The 18,098-nt window shown below is 48.1% G+C and overlaps 5 protein-coding genes across 5 annotated transcripts; 3 read left to right on the top strand and 2 right to left on the bottom strand.

The window, feature by feature from the left end:
• Positions 1–1,887: 1,887 nt before the first annotated feature.
• On the bottom strand, positions 1,888–3,848 carry fmaG (cytochrome P450 monooxygenase fmaG; the record flags this gene model as incomplete). Its single annotated transcript, XM_056615127.1, has 7 exons — positions 1,888–2,296; positions 2,348–2,619; positions 2,683–2,909; positions 2,971–3,122; positions 3,182–3,373; positions 3,461–3,593; positions 3,650–3,848. 7 exons carry the CDS (start codon positions 3,846–3,848, stop codon positions 1,888–1,890), a joined length of 1,584 nt encoding a protein of 527 aa, XP_056478099.1.
• A 1,474-nt stretch (positions 3,849–5,322) lies between these two features.
• N7532_002632 (uncharacterized protein) lies at positions 5,323–6,000 on the bottom strand (the record flags this gene model as incomplete). Its single annotated transcript, XM_056615126.1, has 1 exon — positions 5,323–6,000. The coding sequence occupies one exon, from the start codon at positions 5,998–6,000 to the stop codon at positions 5,323–5,325; it is 678 nt and encodes a 225-aa protein (XP_056478098.1).
• Positions 6,001–7,871: 1,871 nt separating this feature from the next.
• N7532_002631 (uncharacterized protein) lies at positions 7,872–8,340 on the top strand (the record flags this gene model as incomplete). The annotated part of the gene is made up of 4 exons (XM_056615125.1): positions 7,872–7,880; positions 7,982–8,056; positions 8,102–8,208; positions 8,271–8,340. The coding sequence occupies 4 exons, from the start codon at positions 7,872–7,874 to the stop codon at positions 8,338–8,340; spliced, it is 261 nt and encodes an 86-aa protein (XP_056478097.1).
• A 4,088-nt stretch (positions 8,341–12,428) lies between these two features.
• Positions 12,429–13,391, top strand: N7532_002630 (uncharacterized protein; the record flags this gene model as incomplete). The annotated part of the gene is made up of 5 exons (XM_056615124.1): positions 12,429–12,623; positions 12,676–12,700; positions 12,757–12,821; positions 12,883–13,254; positions 13,329–13,391. 5 exons carry the CDS (start codon positions 12,429–12,431, stop codon positions 13,389–13,391), a joined length of 720 nt encoding a protein of 239 aa, XP_056478096.1.
• Positions 13,392–15,417: 2,026 nt separating this feature from the next.
• N7532_002629 (carbonic anhydrase family protein) lies at positions 15,418–16,292 on the top strand (the record flags this gene model as incomplete). The annotated part of the gene is made up of 2 exons (XM_056615123.1): positions 15,418–15,865; positions 15,922–16,292. 2 exons carry the CDS (start codon positions 15,418–15,420, stop codon positions 16,290–16,292), a joined length of 819 nt encoding a protein of 272 aa, XP_056478095.1.
• Positions 16,293–18,098: the final 1,806 nt, after the last annotated feature.

The following is an 18,098-nucleotide window of genomic DNA, read 5'->3' as shown; positions in this document are numbered from 1 at the left end:
CTTCATTCGCATATCTTAATGAAGGATGAAATCAAGCGTTTACGGGAGGCAAACAAAAAACAGGTGAAGAAAAGAGCTAGATCTAGAAGGCAAATTGCTCATGAAGGCAGTTTGACCGAAGTTTTGGATATCATACATCCTGTTGGTGGAGAAGGAGGTGGTGCAGGTGAATATATATCTGGTCTCGTAGCTGCTCCACAACCTACTGTTGAACCTTCACTACCGGTTTTACCTGCTATACGACGCCGGATAACCTGTTCTGGGTGTGGAAAACAAGATCACAATATCTCTAGATGTCCACAGAAAGTTTAAACAGCAAAATTCAATCTTTTTTGGGTATTAAAATCGTTGTTGAAGATTTTACAAATTTTGAATTTTTGATGGGGTGACCGCGTAGCCGGGATGACCGGCTAGCCGGGAATCACGTTATGGTGAGCTGGCCAGAGTAGCCCCGTTCGAGGAACCCTGCAGGTAATCAATCGCAGGATCTTGGCGACCTGACTCAAATCCCAGAGTCATCTTATTCAACGATGTACTTGTTCTCGTACGTATCCCAGATCTTGCAGTTGTTGTGTAGATCTTCGTATTCGATGAGCGATTTGACCTCATCGTATCGCTCGATGAATTGGATCGCGAAGCCTTCTTCCGTGTGCTAACCAATATGGCAATGCATCAGCCACGCGCCATGGTTGTTGGTTTTGAATGCAATGACCAGGTGCCTGTTTTCCGGCAGTATGGCTGTGTCTCGCTTTGGCGGGTGAGCGGGCGAGAAAGTGACATGGAAGAGCTTCAAACACGTTTTGCAAGGCAATATGACCATTAATGTGCTCAAAATGAGGATCCAAAGACCTTATGTGAATGGTTCAGAACATTTTCAAAATATGATCAATGGGAACGGTATCTAGTCAGATAACATCTATAATTTTGATATGAACAGTTTTGCGATGGGCCTTTTATCAACATAAAAGGTGGCTACTCGAGCTAAGGATCATGGTGGACGGGCAATCCTATAGCCTATAAATCGTGAATAGGTGACTATTATTGAGTCAAGTACCGCTTATTTTGCTCTGCTACCCTATGTAATCTCTAAAGCTAAAAAGCTATATCACTAGTTAGCTTAAAGGCTTCTAAAAGACTCGCGAATTAATGTCTCTAAACAGCTGGACTTTAATCAACATCAGTATTAGATAGCTTTGAATCTATTTGTCCCATTTATATTTGTCGGATATATTCTCCTGTCAGAACAAACCAGCGGTGACCCACTGCTAGCGACTGATGGATAACATCCCTTGTTTGGTGTACGCATTCTTGCGCTGGGCTGCGGCCCTGGTGTTGTGACCGCCGAAGGCCGGCGTGCGGGATCTAGGGGTGTTTTCCAACTAGACTGAGAATCTACATCTATCTACATGAATCAATTGACTTTTGCTTTGGAGCATACACGCTATCCGCTTAACCGTGTACACAGTACCTAGCTGGTGATATCAATAATATTAATTCAAATAAAAGAAATCAGATAATAGGAAAAATTTCCTTCTGATTCTGAATCGTTATAGAAGCCATCTTACCCCGGAGTTCAATCGAATTTATACCAAAATCTCAATTATTCCACTCAGCAAATCTGTCCCCCAGAAACGGGATGTTGGTGGAGGATGTTCAGATAAGCGAGGCAGTGATGCTCTCCATAATTCCAAATGGTGCCTATCCAACAGGAAGGGCGTTGAATTCTTCGAGTCCCTTGTTTTATGCTGGCCCCCAACCCAGTGTGAACGGATTTATTGTAATCTAAACATCAATTGCAGTCGTATATAGTCGCGATCCCATGTACTACATTGACAAGGTTACCAAGCAGTAGGCTCGCTATGCTATGAACAAAAAATTTCTCATGACTCAGTGTTTCCTCAGTGCCCTGATCAGCTCATCTGCATCGCTGTTCTCAAACGGCTGATTCTTCTCAAAGTCAATAATAAGCTGTCTGTGCTCCTTACTTCGAGGAGTGATTCTGCATGTATATGGCACAGGGTGACTGATAATTCCTGGGGTAAAGTCGACAGGCGACTCGACCTCTTTGCCGTCGTTTCCGATCGGTTTCCTGATATCAAAAACGGCAAGGGTATGTGCGATGGTCAAGTAAAGTGATCCATCTGCAACAAGACGACCGGGGCAGATTCTCCGCCCGAATCCGAAACTGACCTCGGCAGGGTCAAGCTCTACCGAGTCTCCTTCTTTGCTTGCGATATACCGTTCTGGGCGGAACACTCTAGGCTCGGGATAAACCTTCGGGTCGTTGTTAAATGACCTGAGTAGAAAATTAGAGAACAATCTGTTGTAAATAGAAGAGTTGACGAACCAAATATTCGGCAGTAGCATGGCATCTTTAGGAATGAGATAGTCGCCGACAATATCGTCTTCATCGGTGCGATGGGGAACTCCGAGAGGGCCGACGGTATGCCACCGAAGAGCTTCCTTGACGATCGCGTTGATGTAGGGTAGCTTTTCTCGATCGGCGACAGAGGGGAAGCTCGGCTTGCCAAAAACGCTGTCGATCTCTTCTTGTGCTTTACGCTGGACTTCAGGGAAGAGCACCATGGCCAGGAAAAATCCCTCGAGGGCAGCCACGGTCTGTTCAAATCAGCGCTCTACGCCAAGTCTCCAATAGGGGTTGTCGAGTAGGATTCCACGTACAGTGTCGGCTCCACCACCATACAAAGCAACAGCTGACCATTTCACGATTTCTTCATCTTCTCCTTGGCTCAGAAGCGCTGAGGTGAAGGATTTGTTCTCCTTCTTCTCCGACATCTGGTATTTGGTGAATGCGACCGGGTTTTCAACCAGTTGCGTAAGGGTTTCGAGATAGTAGCGGGCGGTTTTCTGAAATTTCGCGCCCGGTGTCCACTCAGGGATGTGTTTGACTGTCATATTTAGTCAGTCAGGATATCGCGGGTTATTTTACGTGAAGAGGTGACAACTCACGCGCAGGAATCATGTCGACCAACCAAGCTCCCGGAACGATAGCATTTGAAAATTGTTGCAGTGCCAGGTCGGCGAGGTTGACAAGGGGGTCTTCGCCGTGCGGCTCGATATTGTAGCCATAGGTGATTTTCAAAATGAAAGCGCCGGCCTCACTGTTGTTGTCCGACTTTAGCGTGGCTCGGCTTCCGATTTCTCAGCTCGATTCACTTACGTTCGGATATGGTCGACAAATCTCTCGGGGGTATGGAGCACGCGCCAAATGAAACGCCGCGCTTCGGTTTCCAAGAGGTCGTCGAATTTGGACATAGATGCGCGCGTTCCGATGATCCTTGCCATTGCTCGTCGATAAGATCTCAGCAGACTTGTGTTGTCCTGGCTGGAGGGAGCCTTTCCCCATCCCGTTCTGAACTCCGTCAGTGAATATTCAACGAGTTCTTGTCGCCCCTCACAAAATTTGGGCAGACTTGGCGGTCGGCCTTTTACCACTCACAATTCATCTGCAAACACAAGCCGAGGTCGCGAGGAGTGCTTTGCGGAGTTTTTCTCCAGAATTAGCTGCGCTAGCTTTCTGTCGTTGATGATGACAATGGTCTTCCCAAGGACACTGATGGAGCTGAGAGGACCTATTCAACTGTCTCAGAGAATGTTTATTCCCCAAGCGATGGGAAAAGCGACATACCATATTGTTCCTTGTGCTTCAACCAATGGGTCCACTCCTGCTGACCAGTCGGTGGTAGATCGAAAAGATTTCCAATGATAGGTTTTCCTTTCGGACCCGGTGGAAGCTTGCCAGCCTTTCTGCCCGCAGATACGCTTCGAAATGCGAGAACAACTACCACGAAGACAGCAAAAACCGCAAGTTGTTGTATAGTCACCATTGTGGGATGCCACCTAGGCGAGAATAACGGGTTTTCGGCCACTTCTCAGGCACTGGTGCTGAGCAGTTGACCGAGGAAAGAGCGGGGACGCCGAAAATAAATACAGAGGGGTGAAGGCTGACCTCATTCACCTTTCTTCAAATGACGGATCCATACGCTGTGCTAAGTGTATTGGTTAGGCAGGGCATGCAGCTAAGAGCTTAGGATTACTCGACGGGCTCCATATTAACCCCGATATGACCTCCGCATTAGAGATCGGCGAATTTAGCTTATGCGAGCTGAATATCCGTATTATGTTAGTTTGATTATTAGTCGACATGTGCTTGCTATTTTGTGGGTCTCTCTGATGCTCTGTGTAACTGTCCATTCGCCGGCTACGATCTTCCGCCAACCCCAATAGGTCGCACAGATTGACATGATGCAAGTTTGGCATTTGTCCACAACAACTTGATTCCTATGTCAAGCAAGCTATGAAAATAAAATCACGCGATGGTGTTGCGGAAACCGGACACGGGATGAAGAATAAGCTAAGGCTGCAGGGCAGCAGGCTAGACTCAGACAGGTGGAGCCGAGGTCCATTCTGACCAACCATATCTGTGTATTCCCTTACGGACTGGCATTGGCAATGGTATTACTGGACGATTGTGAAAGCCACCACGGCTTAATGGAGACCGATTCGACAAGCGCCTTAGTAAGAGTCATCCTTGGTGAAATTGGGTATAGTACGCTTTCCTTTGTAGGAAAGTGTACTGAGAGTTCACTTTGACAGCGGCCAAATGTGAGGCCGAGTGCAAGGGCCTTGTTGTTTGAAGTGTCGACTTCAAAAATACGGAATAACCCCTTGATCACCGAAACGTCGCAAACGCATCTGGATTAGACTCCAGAAATGGATAGTGCCTACGGCGATTGCCAATCCTCAGAAATATCCGATGGGTGATAAAATTAGATCAAACAATCATATTGAGATCGTTCTTTGTCTCTGTAAAAATTGAGTGCGCCGCTCGATCAAGGACAAAGTGGGAAAGGAACAAACCGTTTGATGATGTTCAAGGGGAACAAAGAGCGAACCCAAAACCTACAGACTCGCCCAGGATCGCCTTCCATGTCAGTAACATAAAGATGCTCTTTCAAACCCTAATCACATGATCATCTATTCCAGCTATGGTTACCCCCGTACTTGGGGTCATGTTTCGCTTTTGAACGGTAAAATTCAAACACACGAGAGCTGTAATATTATGTATTATTACTGATCCAAAAATAACCATGCCCACCATTTCATCGTCCCAACTCAACTGATTGTGCACGTCATAGGCAGTAAGAAAAGACTGAGTATATATGCGACCAGTAAAATATACTCTAGAAAACAAAACACCCGTATCCCCACAACAGGCCTCGCGAGATAATCACAGCGGCCCTGAGAAACTAAGCCTCGACAGCAAGACACCCTGTGCTATATTACAACATCATCTCAATGCTATGGGAAGGATTTCAGAACGCAGTCCTCAATCCAGGATGCCAGATCAGGGACATTATCAATTATAAACAAAGAGCGGTCTGGGCACCCAGGCAAAACCGTGACACCCTCAAACGCATGATCCGGCGCAAAAAGAATTAACTCGCCGCTCTCCCGATGCACCAGCGTCAAATTCGCGTTCGCTTCCACAGCGACGACATAATACTCCTCTGGCGTAATAGGAATCGTCAGTCCCCCTTCCTCCCAAATCCAGGAATACGCATCCAGCGGCTCAGACACAGATACTTGACTAGCTGTTACCGTCAAAATCTCATTATGGTTCAACCACCAATCTTGCCCTTCGGATTCGGAATTGTCTTTCTCCCCAAACCGCTCCACAATCCCGCCGCAAACTGACCAAAAATGGCTGTGAATGGGGTAAACATGTCCTGGACTTGCCGCTGGAGGCGGGTGACAGAGCCAGCCTTGACGCGCGGACGGCGGCCCCCAGGCCACGAGCTCGTATTCCATATCCGATACGGAGACTGGGGTTAGAGTCGCAGATGCTAGGAGTGCTGAGAGACGGGGTAATCCCGCGACTGGGCTCCGCGACCACGGTTTCTCTTCGCCAACTGTTGCGATTTCATCTGGTTTGAGAAACCAGGGAGTTTGTTTGATGAAGTGGTCCCAGTCGCGCATTGTTGAAAATGGTGGCCTTGGTTAGGTAGGTGTTTTGGGATAGAGAAGGCTGATAAGGAGGGCTGGAAGGTAACTAGCACTTTTTTTACTGAGGATTATACAGTGGCGCCGCAAAAGTCTTGAGACCACCTGAAGTATCACGCTGATTATTCTGCCGGCAAATAGTGGCCGCACCACTCATAAGCCGTAGTTAGCTGGCGGTATGTCGCCAATATGGAGGCGGTAAAGAAAGGTACTTCGGATGGTCACAGACTTATGCGGCGCCACTGTAGGCATTTGTATCTGTCTTACAACCTATTAAAGGGATCTGGTATTATTACGGGTAGGTACAGGAGCTGTTTATTACCGTATCATGTGATTAGGGTTTGAAAGAGCATCTCAATGTTTCCGGCATGGAAGGCGATCCTGGGCGGGTCTGTATGCGAACTACCGTCTCAAGGGCGAAGACGGTCAAGGCCGTTTTGGACTTCGCCGAGGCGTCACAGCGGTTTTGGAGTCGCGCGCCACGAGGGCAGCCTAACAATGGGAACGGCAATTAGGCCACGGTAGGCCGTAACGAGGCTCTAAGTTCGTTTTTCAGGAAGTGGAACACTCTACATGTACGTACACGAGTATATAGTTGTTGTATCCTGCATATCGCTTTAGAGCGAGGGGTCAGGGTAAATGACATCAACCAACCAACCAACCAACCAGTCTGTATGCGAACCTTTCCAACAGAGACCTTCGTGCCTTGGGACTGTACAATAGACCCCTGTCGGTATCCTTTGAGTAGGTTAAATCTGGCAGTATAAGAATGCTGACTTGACAAGCAAATTTCATTTTCGTGTTTTGACCATTTAGCTCTTCTAGCCTAAAATACTTCCGAATTCCTGCGACCGTAGTTCACATCCAAATTTGGAATATACCTCAAGATGCCAGGGTGAAGCGAGACCCTCGATGCTTATACCAAGGCCCGAGACGCCTTTGCTGAATCGCTTGGGGAGTGGAGCTAGGTCCTCGTTGAAGACCCCAGCTGCGCCGAACGGGTCTGTGAGCTCCTCGACAATCTCGCCCCGGAGTTCGAACTTTTGAAACAAATAGGTGGGATACCAGACGGAATGAATTGTTTCAAGCATAATTGCGACATTATCAGGTTCACGATCGAGGATACGAGTATGCTTCTTAGGGCAAAGTCCAACACTCCTTTGGAGATTGCAGAGTTGATCATGACGATTATTGTCCAAGTCGGGAGATTGGCATTAATCCCATCTAATAGACAGGATAAGATCGTACTTAAAATGGATGAGATAGCAGCAGAGATCAACAGTAGATGGACCGCCCCTCATATGAGCACCGACTCTGTGTCTCCCTTTCTGAGGGAAATGTGGACTCGTCTTCAATTTTCTTTTTTCAGTTGTTGGTGCCGTCAATGCTGTTCTCTACGAGACGAAGAAAGATAGATTCTGACAGTACCCTGCTAACTACTACATCTTTTAGTCGCAACCTACAGTCGACATATTACAGCAATAAATGAATGTCACCCACTACTCCTGAGCAAAGGCAAGAGATGTAAAGCGCTAAGAGAAGTGTGATGCAGTTAAATAATATATTGACCAAATAACAAATGTTAGAAGATTAATCCGAGCGGCCCTTAAGCAGCTGAGATAGACTAGGAGATGTAATTGCCATCGCAGCACAATATGAACCCCGATTTATTTATAGAGTGGTATATGCACCAATCAAACGGCAGCTGCGGCCAGCGTGATAAGCGATGTGACGATAAGAGATGTTTTCCCCGGGCCCCACTTCGTCCCAATTGTTTCCCCGAACAAATTCTCCCCAGCGCAAATTTTCTTCCTTGTTCCATCGGCATCACAACTCAATACGCAACAATGGGAAACGTAAGAGGACTTTTCAGGCGAGATGGGGTCTAGGATTTGTCCTGGTGCTCCGTCTCGCCGACTTTGGCTAACGCGCAGGCGGACTAATGATTTCTCCACAGGGGGCCAGAGCCCAGCAGAAGCGCGAGCGCAACGCGACTCAAGGCAAGAGCGTTGCCAAGTCGCAGACCAAGAGCGTACGTTAACGGGGACCCGTGATTTCGCGCTATTGACTTCGCTAGAGGGGCTTGCATCCCGCTAACACTCAAGTCGCACAGAATGAGAAGGCTATGAACATTCAGTGCCAGATTTGCAAACAGACTTTCCTGCAGACTACCAAGGCGCCTGCGTATGTCATCCGGCATTTTATTCTACCTACCCATGCTTTTACTTATTAATATGGCATTTTAGTCTCCTCGAGCATGCCTCCAACAAGCACAAGAAGGGTCTCGCGGAGTGCTTCCCCGGAGTGAGCGCCTAGACGCCCACCTTCGATTACACATGCCACGGTTTTGCGACAATTGCTTCATCGATTCAAAATAGCGGCCCCCGTTATCCCCTCCGTTTCGAATCTTCATCCAAGCCATCTACACCAAATACCCAGAGATGAGCGAGATCACATACAGGCACCCTTGGCCTTCAGCGTCACCTAGAATCGCTTGCATGAAGGTTCAAACATACGCAGTTCAATACAAGATACCAATTTTCTTCCATGCCAAAATTACGATCGGCCCCTAGGCGAATCCCAAAAGCAGGCGACTAGGTAGATAAAAACGTAGGACCGCGTCACAGACCCGGTTTTCTGCCTCAACATACACAGCGAAGTGCCCGAACGCAATCTGAACCTATAGTTGCTCTTCTTCCCCACGATAGCCATCCAACCAAGGGAGACCAATACCGCCAGGTGCGAGAAACCCGGACCGCCCTTCGCCCGGAAGTACCAATAAAGGAAGAGCATAGTGGACACATTTAAAGCGACATAGGCCCAGATTAAGCCAAATTTTCTCCACTGGTCGCCATAGTGCGATACCACGCTTGGCAGATACGCATTCGCGAGGGATCTCTGACAATTCTGACAGTTAACTGTGTCATTGGGGTTGTAAACCTCCCCGCCGGCATGTTGCATGTACGCAGCCAAGTATCCCGCGCAGGTTGTTGACAGGTGGCTGGAAAAAATCGTCTCGATGTCGGAGCAGTGAATGCCGATGTTTGCGAGTCCGGTTAAGAGCATATCTTCTGATCTCTGCGATTGAGTACTCCTACGAGTAGATCATTCAAAGATCCTTTCTGGTAGCTGATGGAACTGCCGAATCCGTGGACGCTGAGTTTGGCGAAGCAGACACCTGCACTGCGAGGAATGTATCGCTGAGGCTCCTTGGACATTTGCAGGAGGAGTCTTTCTGCCAGATTCGTGGGCCGAGAATACCTGACTTGGGGTCGAGTGCAGGGTCTCCATTATCGTGGAAAGGAGTGGAAGATCAGAGTGGGAGGTTAGTGTGGATGGTTGCGTTGCCAACAATGAAGCAATCCTCGACTCGACCGCAGCCCCATCCTCGCCGATGGGTTCTGTGGCATTCTGGTTCTCAGAAATTTCGGAAGCCTCTTTCTCAAGTTTTTCGCTCGAACAGATTGCTCTGGTTCTGGCTGCTCGGTGGACGGCACTGTGGCCGTAGGAAGGATGCCTGCGAATCTCACTGATGGCTGTGTTAAGAAATGCGGACTCAGGCTCAGGAACGATTATGCACATGGGATGCATATAAAGAGGAAATCAAGACACATCATCGCCCCTCGCCGATTAGTGCTACTAATGTTCATAGCTCTCGGCACCGCATATTGCCTGCTCGCCAGTCGACCATACTTTGGGTGTTTATTTCGGCGCCGATGTGAGTCGCGGATGGGAGCTAACTATCCGATATCAAATTGGTCATCTGCTTCGGCACCGGAATAAAAGCTTGCTTTCAAACTAAGAAGCCCGGGGAGGGCCATGAACTCCCTCTTCCTTCCACAACACCCACGCAACAGATTCTGAAGCTCGCGGTATGCCAGGATCATTGCACAAGGCGTGTAACGCGTGCCTGGTCCTAAAGGATCGATGCCGTGCGTTGATTTTCTGCCAATGGGCTCGCAGGCTAACTACTGTAGTGTGGAGACCCCCTCCCCCTACTAAATGGGTGCCATCCTGACTATGTGACATAGCCGACAGTATACGGTGGCCGGATAGCTAGTTCTAGAATACACCTTCTTACACCTCCCCGATCTGACCCCTACATTTGGTTTCTCGCTATTTCCTGACAGCTACGCGTGTGTTTTGTGGTGGTTTTCTGCTGAATCGACCCGCACGTCTCAGCGCGTGCTGCCATCGAGCGTTCCCCTCTTCAGTATATATGCGCATTCCTCCCCTGGACAGCGAGGAATCCTGACAGGAGCGGTAATGGCACAAGGCCTCGGATTCGGCCGCCTAAATTCGGCACATGAAGTAACTAAGACGTACATTTTGGGTATTATATTACATGGAAATGGTGTGCTGTTTTATAACAGGAAAAATATCGGTACGAGATTTCCTTCGTTTATTCCTTAACCAACCCGAGGCTAACCTTGTTCGGTAATTCTTGCAAGCGTCTAACATCAGCCGTGCCATCCCCGAACCGCGCGCCCGTATCAAAGTTCCATGACTAGGATTGGTTCTTCGCCTTCGTCCGTTATGCTCGCCTGGTCTCGAAAACTGACCAAAATATTTTCACAATCAGCTCTGCTTTCAGCCAGCTGCCGAATTTAATGCCAGTGAGTAGAGGCTTCTTGAGCTGGAGACTTGGCGAATGTCTGCCCCTTCGCGGTTCCCAGCACGCAAACAATTGAGGCCGCGACTTCTCCCTAAGAAGCTCGCTCAGAAAATATTTCTTATGACAGAATTTCTCTATCTCCGGGCTTCGCCGACTCTATCGCGGACACTTCTCCATTTTAGCGCAGGAAATCTGGATATTGTGCAGCAGCTGGACCTGAAGCGTGATCTCATGCATACGGCCTGCTCTTTTTTGGATTTGACGACATACGTTAGGTCGTTCCATCAATCCCTATCTGGTATGTTTGCGATTCAAATCTCCCTTTTCTTGGGAAGTGCATTTTTACTGACACCTCGCTCAGGATACTGGGGGTCCTTCCCCTGGCATGCTTGATGATCCTGTTTGATATCGTCGTGCACAACCCAGAACACCCAGAGGCGATCCTCAGTCTTGCGCTACTGGACATTGCTGGTGTCACTTTAGTCGCTTGGAGTTCGCAAGGGTGAACTACCAGGCTCCCTGCTCGCGCAATTTTCCCACCTAGCCTGACAATATCTCTTCGATCAACGCAAGCGCAAGCAGCGAAACAATACCATCTTCAAGCCTCACGATAAAAAACCTGGTATCCCTAACTCGATGGAATTAGCCGGACCCGCCTCAAACACACTCCCAACATTCCCTGCACTGTCCAATCAGGCATCGACGCTGTCAGGTAATATGATTGCAAGTGATCCGATAGCCCCTCCCGCGTGGAATGGAAACATCCTAGGTGAAAGATACCAGCTATTCATTCCTCTACTGGACGATCCCAGTTACCGCATGGATGATTTTGAACAATTTGGCGTCGACCTGAAGGATTTGTTCGATTTTCCATATGCTCTGCCGGACAACGAAAGCTCGCTTTGATCAGCTCGGTAAAATTTCGAGTTTATATAACCATGCTGAATCCAGGGATAAATGAACAGCCACATTTCGAACACTGATTACAATGGGTAAATGTACCTTCTTGTGGCGGTGCAAGAGAGCAGCATTTGATACGTAAACTGTTCTCCGTTCCAACCAAATATCCAGTTCGTCGCCCAAAATCTTTAAAAGATTTACTGGAAAGCTTTGAAACACTTAGCTCGCCGACAAAGGGGACATGGAATTGGAAGCCTCGGTTGAGCGGCGAAGAATATTGCCAAATTGACGGTGATCAACATTGCCGGGGTAAGTCCGGTGTAGCTCGTACGGGGGAAGCGAGGACATTTGTGTCTCGCTGGTATTCATCGACGGGAATCGAGACATGGCTTTGAAATGGTATGACGTTGTTTTGAGGAATCCTCTTCTCCTACTGGGGGATCGATATCCCCGCGTGGCGACCTTTCAATGCCGAAGCTGTTGCCCCGCTCTTGACACGGCAAGAATAAAGCCTCCCGAAGCTTAAGAAGCGGGAAAATTGATCAAAGTGACTGCTTGAGCTGGCGCAGAGTGACCACTTGAGCTGGTGCAACAGAATCGCTTTGCGCTAACCGACGTGGGGGCTTACCTTGACTTTCGGCTTATGCGGGTGCGATAAATAACGGCCACCGTCCAATCGTCGCAAGTTAGCGTCAACGCGACTATCAAGAATGCTGAACCATATCATTGTGAATGCTTACAACTACTGGGTGGTTGTTTTTGCTGGAATAGGAACCATCTCCACCGCTTACGGATTAGCCATCATCGGGTCGACAGTTGGACAGACCAACTTTATACATATTTCGGTCTCGCCCCGCAAGGAAGTCCAGGCTATGGTCATACAACAAAGATGATTGCTGCTTTGAATGGTGTGGACTTAGCTGGTGCAATGCTTGGCTGTGGCTTCCATGTATGGAGCAGCGAGAAATTTGGAAGAAAAAGGACAATGATTATCGGTTCTACTATACTCGTCGTTGATGGTGCCTTGTGTTTTGGTGCTATTGATTTGGCTATGTTCATTGTCGGTCGTGGGATTGCTGTGATGGTAAGACCCTATGGCTCTCCATTTGGGTAGCTTTTGAATTAACATATGACAGGGATCGGGTATCTTGGCCTGCGTCGGTACGTAAATACAAGCGTTCTAGTATGGCTCAATAATTTTTCTGATATTTCGACAGTTCCCATGTACCAGGCAGAGGTTTCTACCCCGGAAACTCGCGGTGTCATGGTCTCAGTAACTGGGGTAAGTTCAAATTGGATCCCTCCCAACATTTTTTGATGTTGAAACGTCCTCACACTTTTAGATCGCATATGCTCTGGGTTACGGTCTTGCAGGCTGGCTTGGATATGCATGCTCTTTTATGTCCGGTTCTAGCAAATATGCTCAGTATGCCTGGCGCTTCCCATTGGCTTTCCAATGTGTTTTCCCTTTAGTATTCCTCCTTGGACAGAAATTTGTCCCATTCTCCCCTCGTTGGCTTCTCTCTCAGGGCCGGAGAGACGAAGCATTCCACGTCGTCTCAAGTCTCCACAAGACCAAGGCCGATCCTGATAACCGAAGTGCGCACGAAGAATTCTTCCTCATCGAAAAGCAATACGAGCTTGACGCAAGCCACGCAGATCAATCATTTGAGCTCTTCCGAACCGCTCCGAATCGCAAACGTGCACTGATGGGGGTATTAGTTATGCTCGGAAATAGTTACTTGGTGTCTACGTCATGGCAAACTATGGTGTTTTGATATATGCTCAGCTGGGCGTGGGCAATTCTATTTCGCTTCTTCTGAATGCTGTCTGGACGAGTGTCACTATGTGAAATGATCACTTGAGTTTCCTTCTGATCTATTTTCTAATCAAAAATGCAGTTTTGGTAATACCTGGACGGCTTTCTACATTGACAAGTTCGGCCGCCGCACCCTTATGCTGATTGGTGCTGTGGGAACCTTCTGCACTGCGATCTTCCTTTGTGCCCTCGGTGCTACATATCTGGGCACAAATGATCACGCAGGTCTTAGTCCCGCTGTCTTCTTTTGCTTTATATATATATTTTGGTGGTGTTTCTTCATTGATGCAACTCAATACGTGTACGTGCATCCCATACAGCTTCGATACTATCTAACGGCCGGCTAACTTGGAGAAAACAAGATATGTGTCCGAGATTTTTCCGAATCATATGCGATCGGCCGCTGTAGCTATTAGCCTGGCTGCATTCTTTTAGCATCTGAAGTGACCCTGGTGGCAGCCCCTATCGCCATGAATGATATCGGATGGAAGTTCTATCTAGTGCTAATCTGTCCGAGCTTTGTTTACATCATATCCATATACTTCTTTATGCATGAAACGAAGGGCCAGACATTGGAGGAAGTTGGCGCTCTATTTGGAGATGAGCAAATTGCGAACCATTGGTATGGTTTGACCGAGGAGGAAAATTGCACATTCATGAGGAAGCGATGAAAAGCAGACATGCTGGGAAGAAAGAACCCAGAAAGGAAAGCTTTGACAATGTGGAGGATATCTCTATTGAAAATACAGTCTAGAGCTTTGGGATATGCTTCTTTGGTCTTACAGCCTGGTCAATTGTGAAAGCATGCCACGTTCTCAATGCAATTATACATGCCGAATCAACCAGACTTGTGCATCCCAATCACGTGACTGAGCGCTGCTAAGCTATCCACTATTACAGACGGTATCATTACCACTTCAAATAGCCCGAGCGAGACATTTACATGGTATGAATTACACCTTTGTATACTGTAAAGTGTTTACGGTCTTGAACATGAACACTTTCTGCGACGAAAAGCTACGTACGGTATGGATTCTTTGGATATCCGTGTATTCCGATTTTTTTCTATACACAACGAGTATTTCACTCATCTCATTGGTCCCGGGCCTACTACCGACGGGGACCTACGAGGAATCTGGTGCTCCGCCGTCAATGAGGATGTCGATCGCGACCCATTTTCTGTGCCGCGTGGAAAATATTGACTCACCTATGTTCATTCGAAGGGCGGGTCTTGGTCGAGAAGATTCTGTAGGAGCTTCGTTTCCCTACGTAGGCTTTTTCAAGGTCTTGGGTTCTAGAAATGATTTTTGTTAGGAATGTGATACCTTCACGGATCTGGTAATCCTACAGTCCTTGGGGCAGCGGGCTACGACTTTTGTTCCTTCGAAACCGTCCTCATTCATCTTTAATGGGAAAACAGAAAATGGAAATCGTGGGCGATACCTCGGGTTGGAAGTTACAGCCCGAGCATCGAAAGCTCGTTCTTGGACCAGGGCCGTTCCTGCCGAACCGCCTATTCGCTTGTTTGGATAGTCGCAAATAGAGCTCCATCAGACCGAGATCCTCCGAGCAATAATTCTCAAGGATACTTTAAGAGACTCCAAGCAGAGAGTCGGTATTGGCATTGCATTCGCAAGAACCAGGCGAAAGACAGTCTAATCTGGTGAGCTCTGGGCTCGTATACGGTCTTTGAAAGGGTTAGGGACATTTCTGGAATCTGATGAGATGAAATCCCAAAGTAACCCCCCAACAATCAGCTCCTCATCTTTCAACCATGCCCACTGTGGCTTGCAAAAGGACGATCTGTTCCTTGTGTTGGTACGAATTATGGGCCCTCTCGATCGTCAAATTTCCGGCCACGCCGAATCTTCCTCAGCAGCCGAAAGAGAATCCCCGCTTCGAATATTAGAAATAGCGTATAGCGTGAAATGGATCCAAGAATACAATCGTAGGCCTCGAGATGGTGGACATCTGTAGTAGCTATAAAATCTGGATCCCCATGTGCAAGTCAGTAAAAAATCCAGAGATCTTGCATATTTTTATTTCCAAGTCATTCACAATGAAGGTCACCGCTTCCATCCTGCCTTTCCTCACCCTGGCTTCTGCCTCTTGCCTTCGCGGCACTTCCCTGCTTCCCCGCAGTGCCGACGGAACTGTTGATATCAACCATTACAACTACACCAACACTGGCGGTCCCCTGAACTGGTACGGCTTGGACAAGGATAACACCGCCTGCGCAACTGGCAAGCATCAGTCTCCCATTGTCATCGAGACCGACGATATCGACTATGCCAACTCCAACTCCGTCCACTTCCACGTGCCCAGTGCCGTTGAGGCCAAGTTCGAGAACCTGGGCTCCGGGCTCGAGGTTGTCCTGACCAACGGTACTCTTGTTACCAAGGCTGGCTCCTACAAGCTTGCCCAGTTCCACTTCCACACTCCTAGCGAGCACCGCATCAATGATGAGTACTACCCCATGGAGACTCACTTTGTCTTTGAGAACTCTGGTATGTACATCGTTTATCATTCACTTCTAGTATGGACCGATGCTAATATAAAGCAGCCGGAGCCATCGCTGTTATCGGTTTCGTGTTCGAGCTGTCCCAGTTCGGTTACTCCACCCCTCTGTTCGACTCGGTCTTCGCCCACATCGACGACATTGCCGCCCCTGGCACCTACACTAAGACTGGTCACCTGGACTTCTCCGCTCTCACTGCCCATCTGAACACTCACGGCATTTACCAGTACGAGGGCTCGCTTACTACTCCTCCCTGCTCCGAGAGCGTTGTTTGGTACCTGAGCACAGAGCCCTTACCTCTGAACGTCCAGAGCTACAATGCTGTCAAGCACGTTCTCAAGTTCAATGCTCGCTACACCCAGAACGCTCTCGGCCAGGACAACCTGCTCGAGGTCGCTGCTAAGGAGCTGAACTAAAATGACCTTCTTAAAGGCTTACAATGTGTATAGTTTGGGGTTGATGGTTTGACGAGTTGAGATATCCTCTTGGCGACTATGGGGACGTGATAGTATTGTACAGTTTATGTTAATTTTACATAATTTAATAATAACGAACACCGACAGCGAAGCTGAATTCGTTTCAAGAGATCAAATCAGCACATGGTCCCAATCCCGGCCTTTTGGTAGCGATTCATGGAAGGTGGATAACACGGCACATAGTCCATGCAAACAATTTCCGGAACGAGATCTCTTGGAAGAGAATTCCGGCAGTTTCGCGAACAAAGCGGGGGCGAAATTTTCTTGGCAGATAGGGCGGATGGCTTGTTAGTCACAAGCGTGCGATGGCGCTCGCTAGCGCCAGATTTGGAGATGCGAAGTGGGGCCCAGATCGCGATGAATTCCGGAGAAATTCTCGCGTGACGAAGACCCCTGAGAGCTGGCACCGAGGCACAGGAAGTCCGCCAGGGGCCTTTCCGAATTTTCCGTGGTCATAAGGCTGAATGTGCCTATCTTGGCAAGCATGTCCTTTCCTTCCAAGTGCCTCGCGTCCGTATCGTCTTAATATCCAGTGGACATGGGTCGACATAAAAGTTGTATGTTTCCCCTGTGAGTACTACGATATTGCTAAAAACCCAGTAGATGATTTCTCCCATTTCATTACCAGAGAAATTATTCCGAGGGAAAGATCCTCCATTTCCTCGACCAGTAGATCTTCCTAGGTGAGTCTTAGCTGGGACTGCGTAAATGAAGCTTGCGTGAAGCCACTGCCCCGCAATGCCAATCATTTCCGCGCGGTCTGTCGAAATATCCCAACTCGTAATGGATAATACAGTAACGGGTCAAGGCGATAGTCCTTACGTATTCCGGTATCTCGATTGTAAATACTGCTCACGGAACGTAAATGGAGATATAATCGAGGATCATAATCTCGAACTAGGGCCTATGTTGGGTTACCGGTATGAGATTGTCTTCTGCATTTCAATGGGGTACCCGGGAGCAATTCGTCAACAGGAAAATTAAAAAGGGTCTGGTTCAGATCAGGCATTGTCGAAAGGCCGCAGAGCAGGAGGAAAGGGGTGGTCGAGAGTGGAGGCAATTCTTCTCCCCTGCCTCTGTAAATCTCGCTGGTCCCACATGAATCGATGAATCTGCACTGAACAAAATTTTGACATGCCTTGGAAGGATAGGAGGTTGATGTCTGTATATTCAGCATTTTCAGAAGCATATTGCATCCCTTTCGAGCTTCTCTCCACTGGGCCAGCATGTATGAGAAACCCTTTTAGACTCCGATGCGGGCTTTTCAGAATCGCCATCTTAGGCAAGACCATGGATATCCTTCAAATATTTTCCTTGTCTTTGTGATAGTTCCTGTTCTGGTTGGGATTGGAAGTAATCAAGGACGTGATGGATGGTGGAGTCGTTGGGGACAACTGATGCGCGTAGGTGCTGTTGCATTGTGGCTTAATTGAGTGACTGAACCTTCCACGAGCGAGGTATGAATTTTCTTGTTCTCGGCGGGGCTCCATTTTGGTAAGCATTGTGTCACTTGGGTAGGAGCCAATATTGGGACAGGGGTTTTTTATGGTTGTTTTCCGCCGACTCGCTGGAAGAAAATCTTCGCCGAGTCAGCGGAGGGAATGGGGACGATCCAATGCCTGAGATGCTGTATAGTAGGTCGTAGTTCGAATTCTCTGCAAGCAAGTCGACCTTTCTCTTTTTTTCTTCTTCCACAGGACATACCACATCTGGTTGCTCGCTGAAGACTGCCAATTAGTGCACCAC

Source organism: Penicillium argentinense (genome assembly GCF_028826775.1).
Source record: "Penicillium argentinense strain IBT 30761 chromosome Unknown utg000003l_segment0_segment0, whole genome shotgun sequence".
Taxonomy (NCBI): domain Eukaryota; kingdom Fungi; phylum Ascomycota; class Eurotiomycetes; order Eurotiales; family Aspergillaceae; genus Penicillium; species Penicillium argentinense.
The sequence above is the reverse complement of the archived record's forward strand: the minus strand, read 5'-3'. Positions and strand labels throughout refer to the sequence as shown.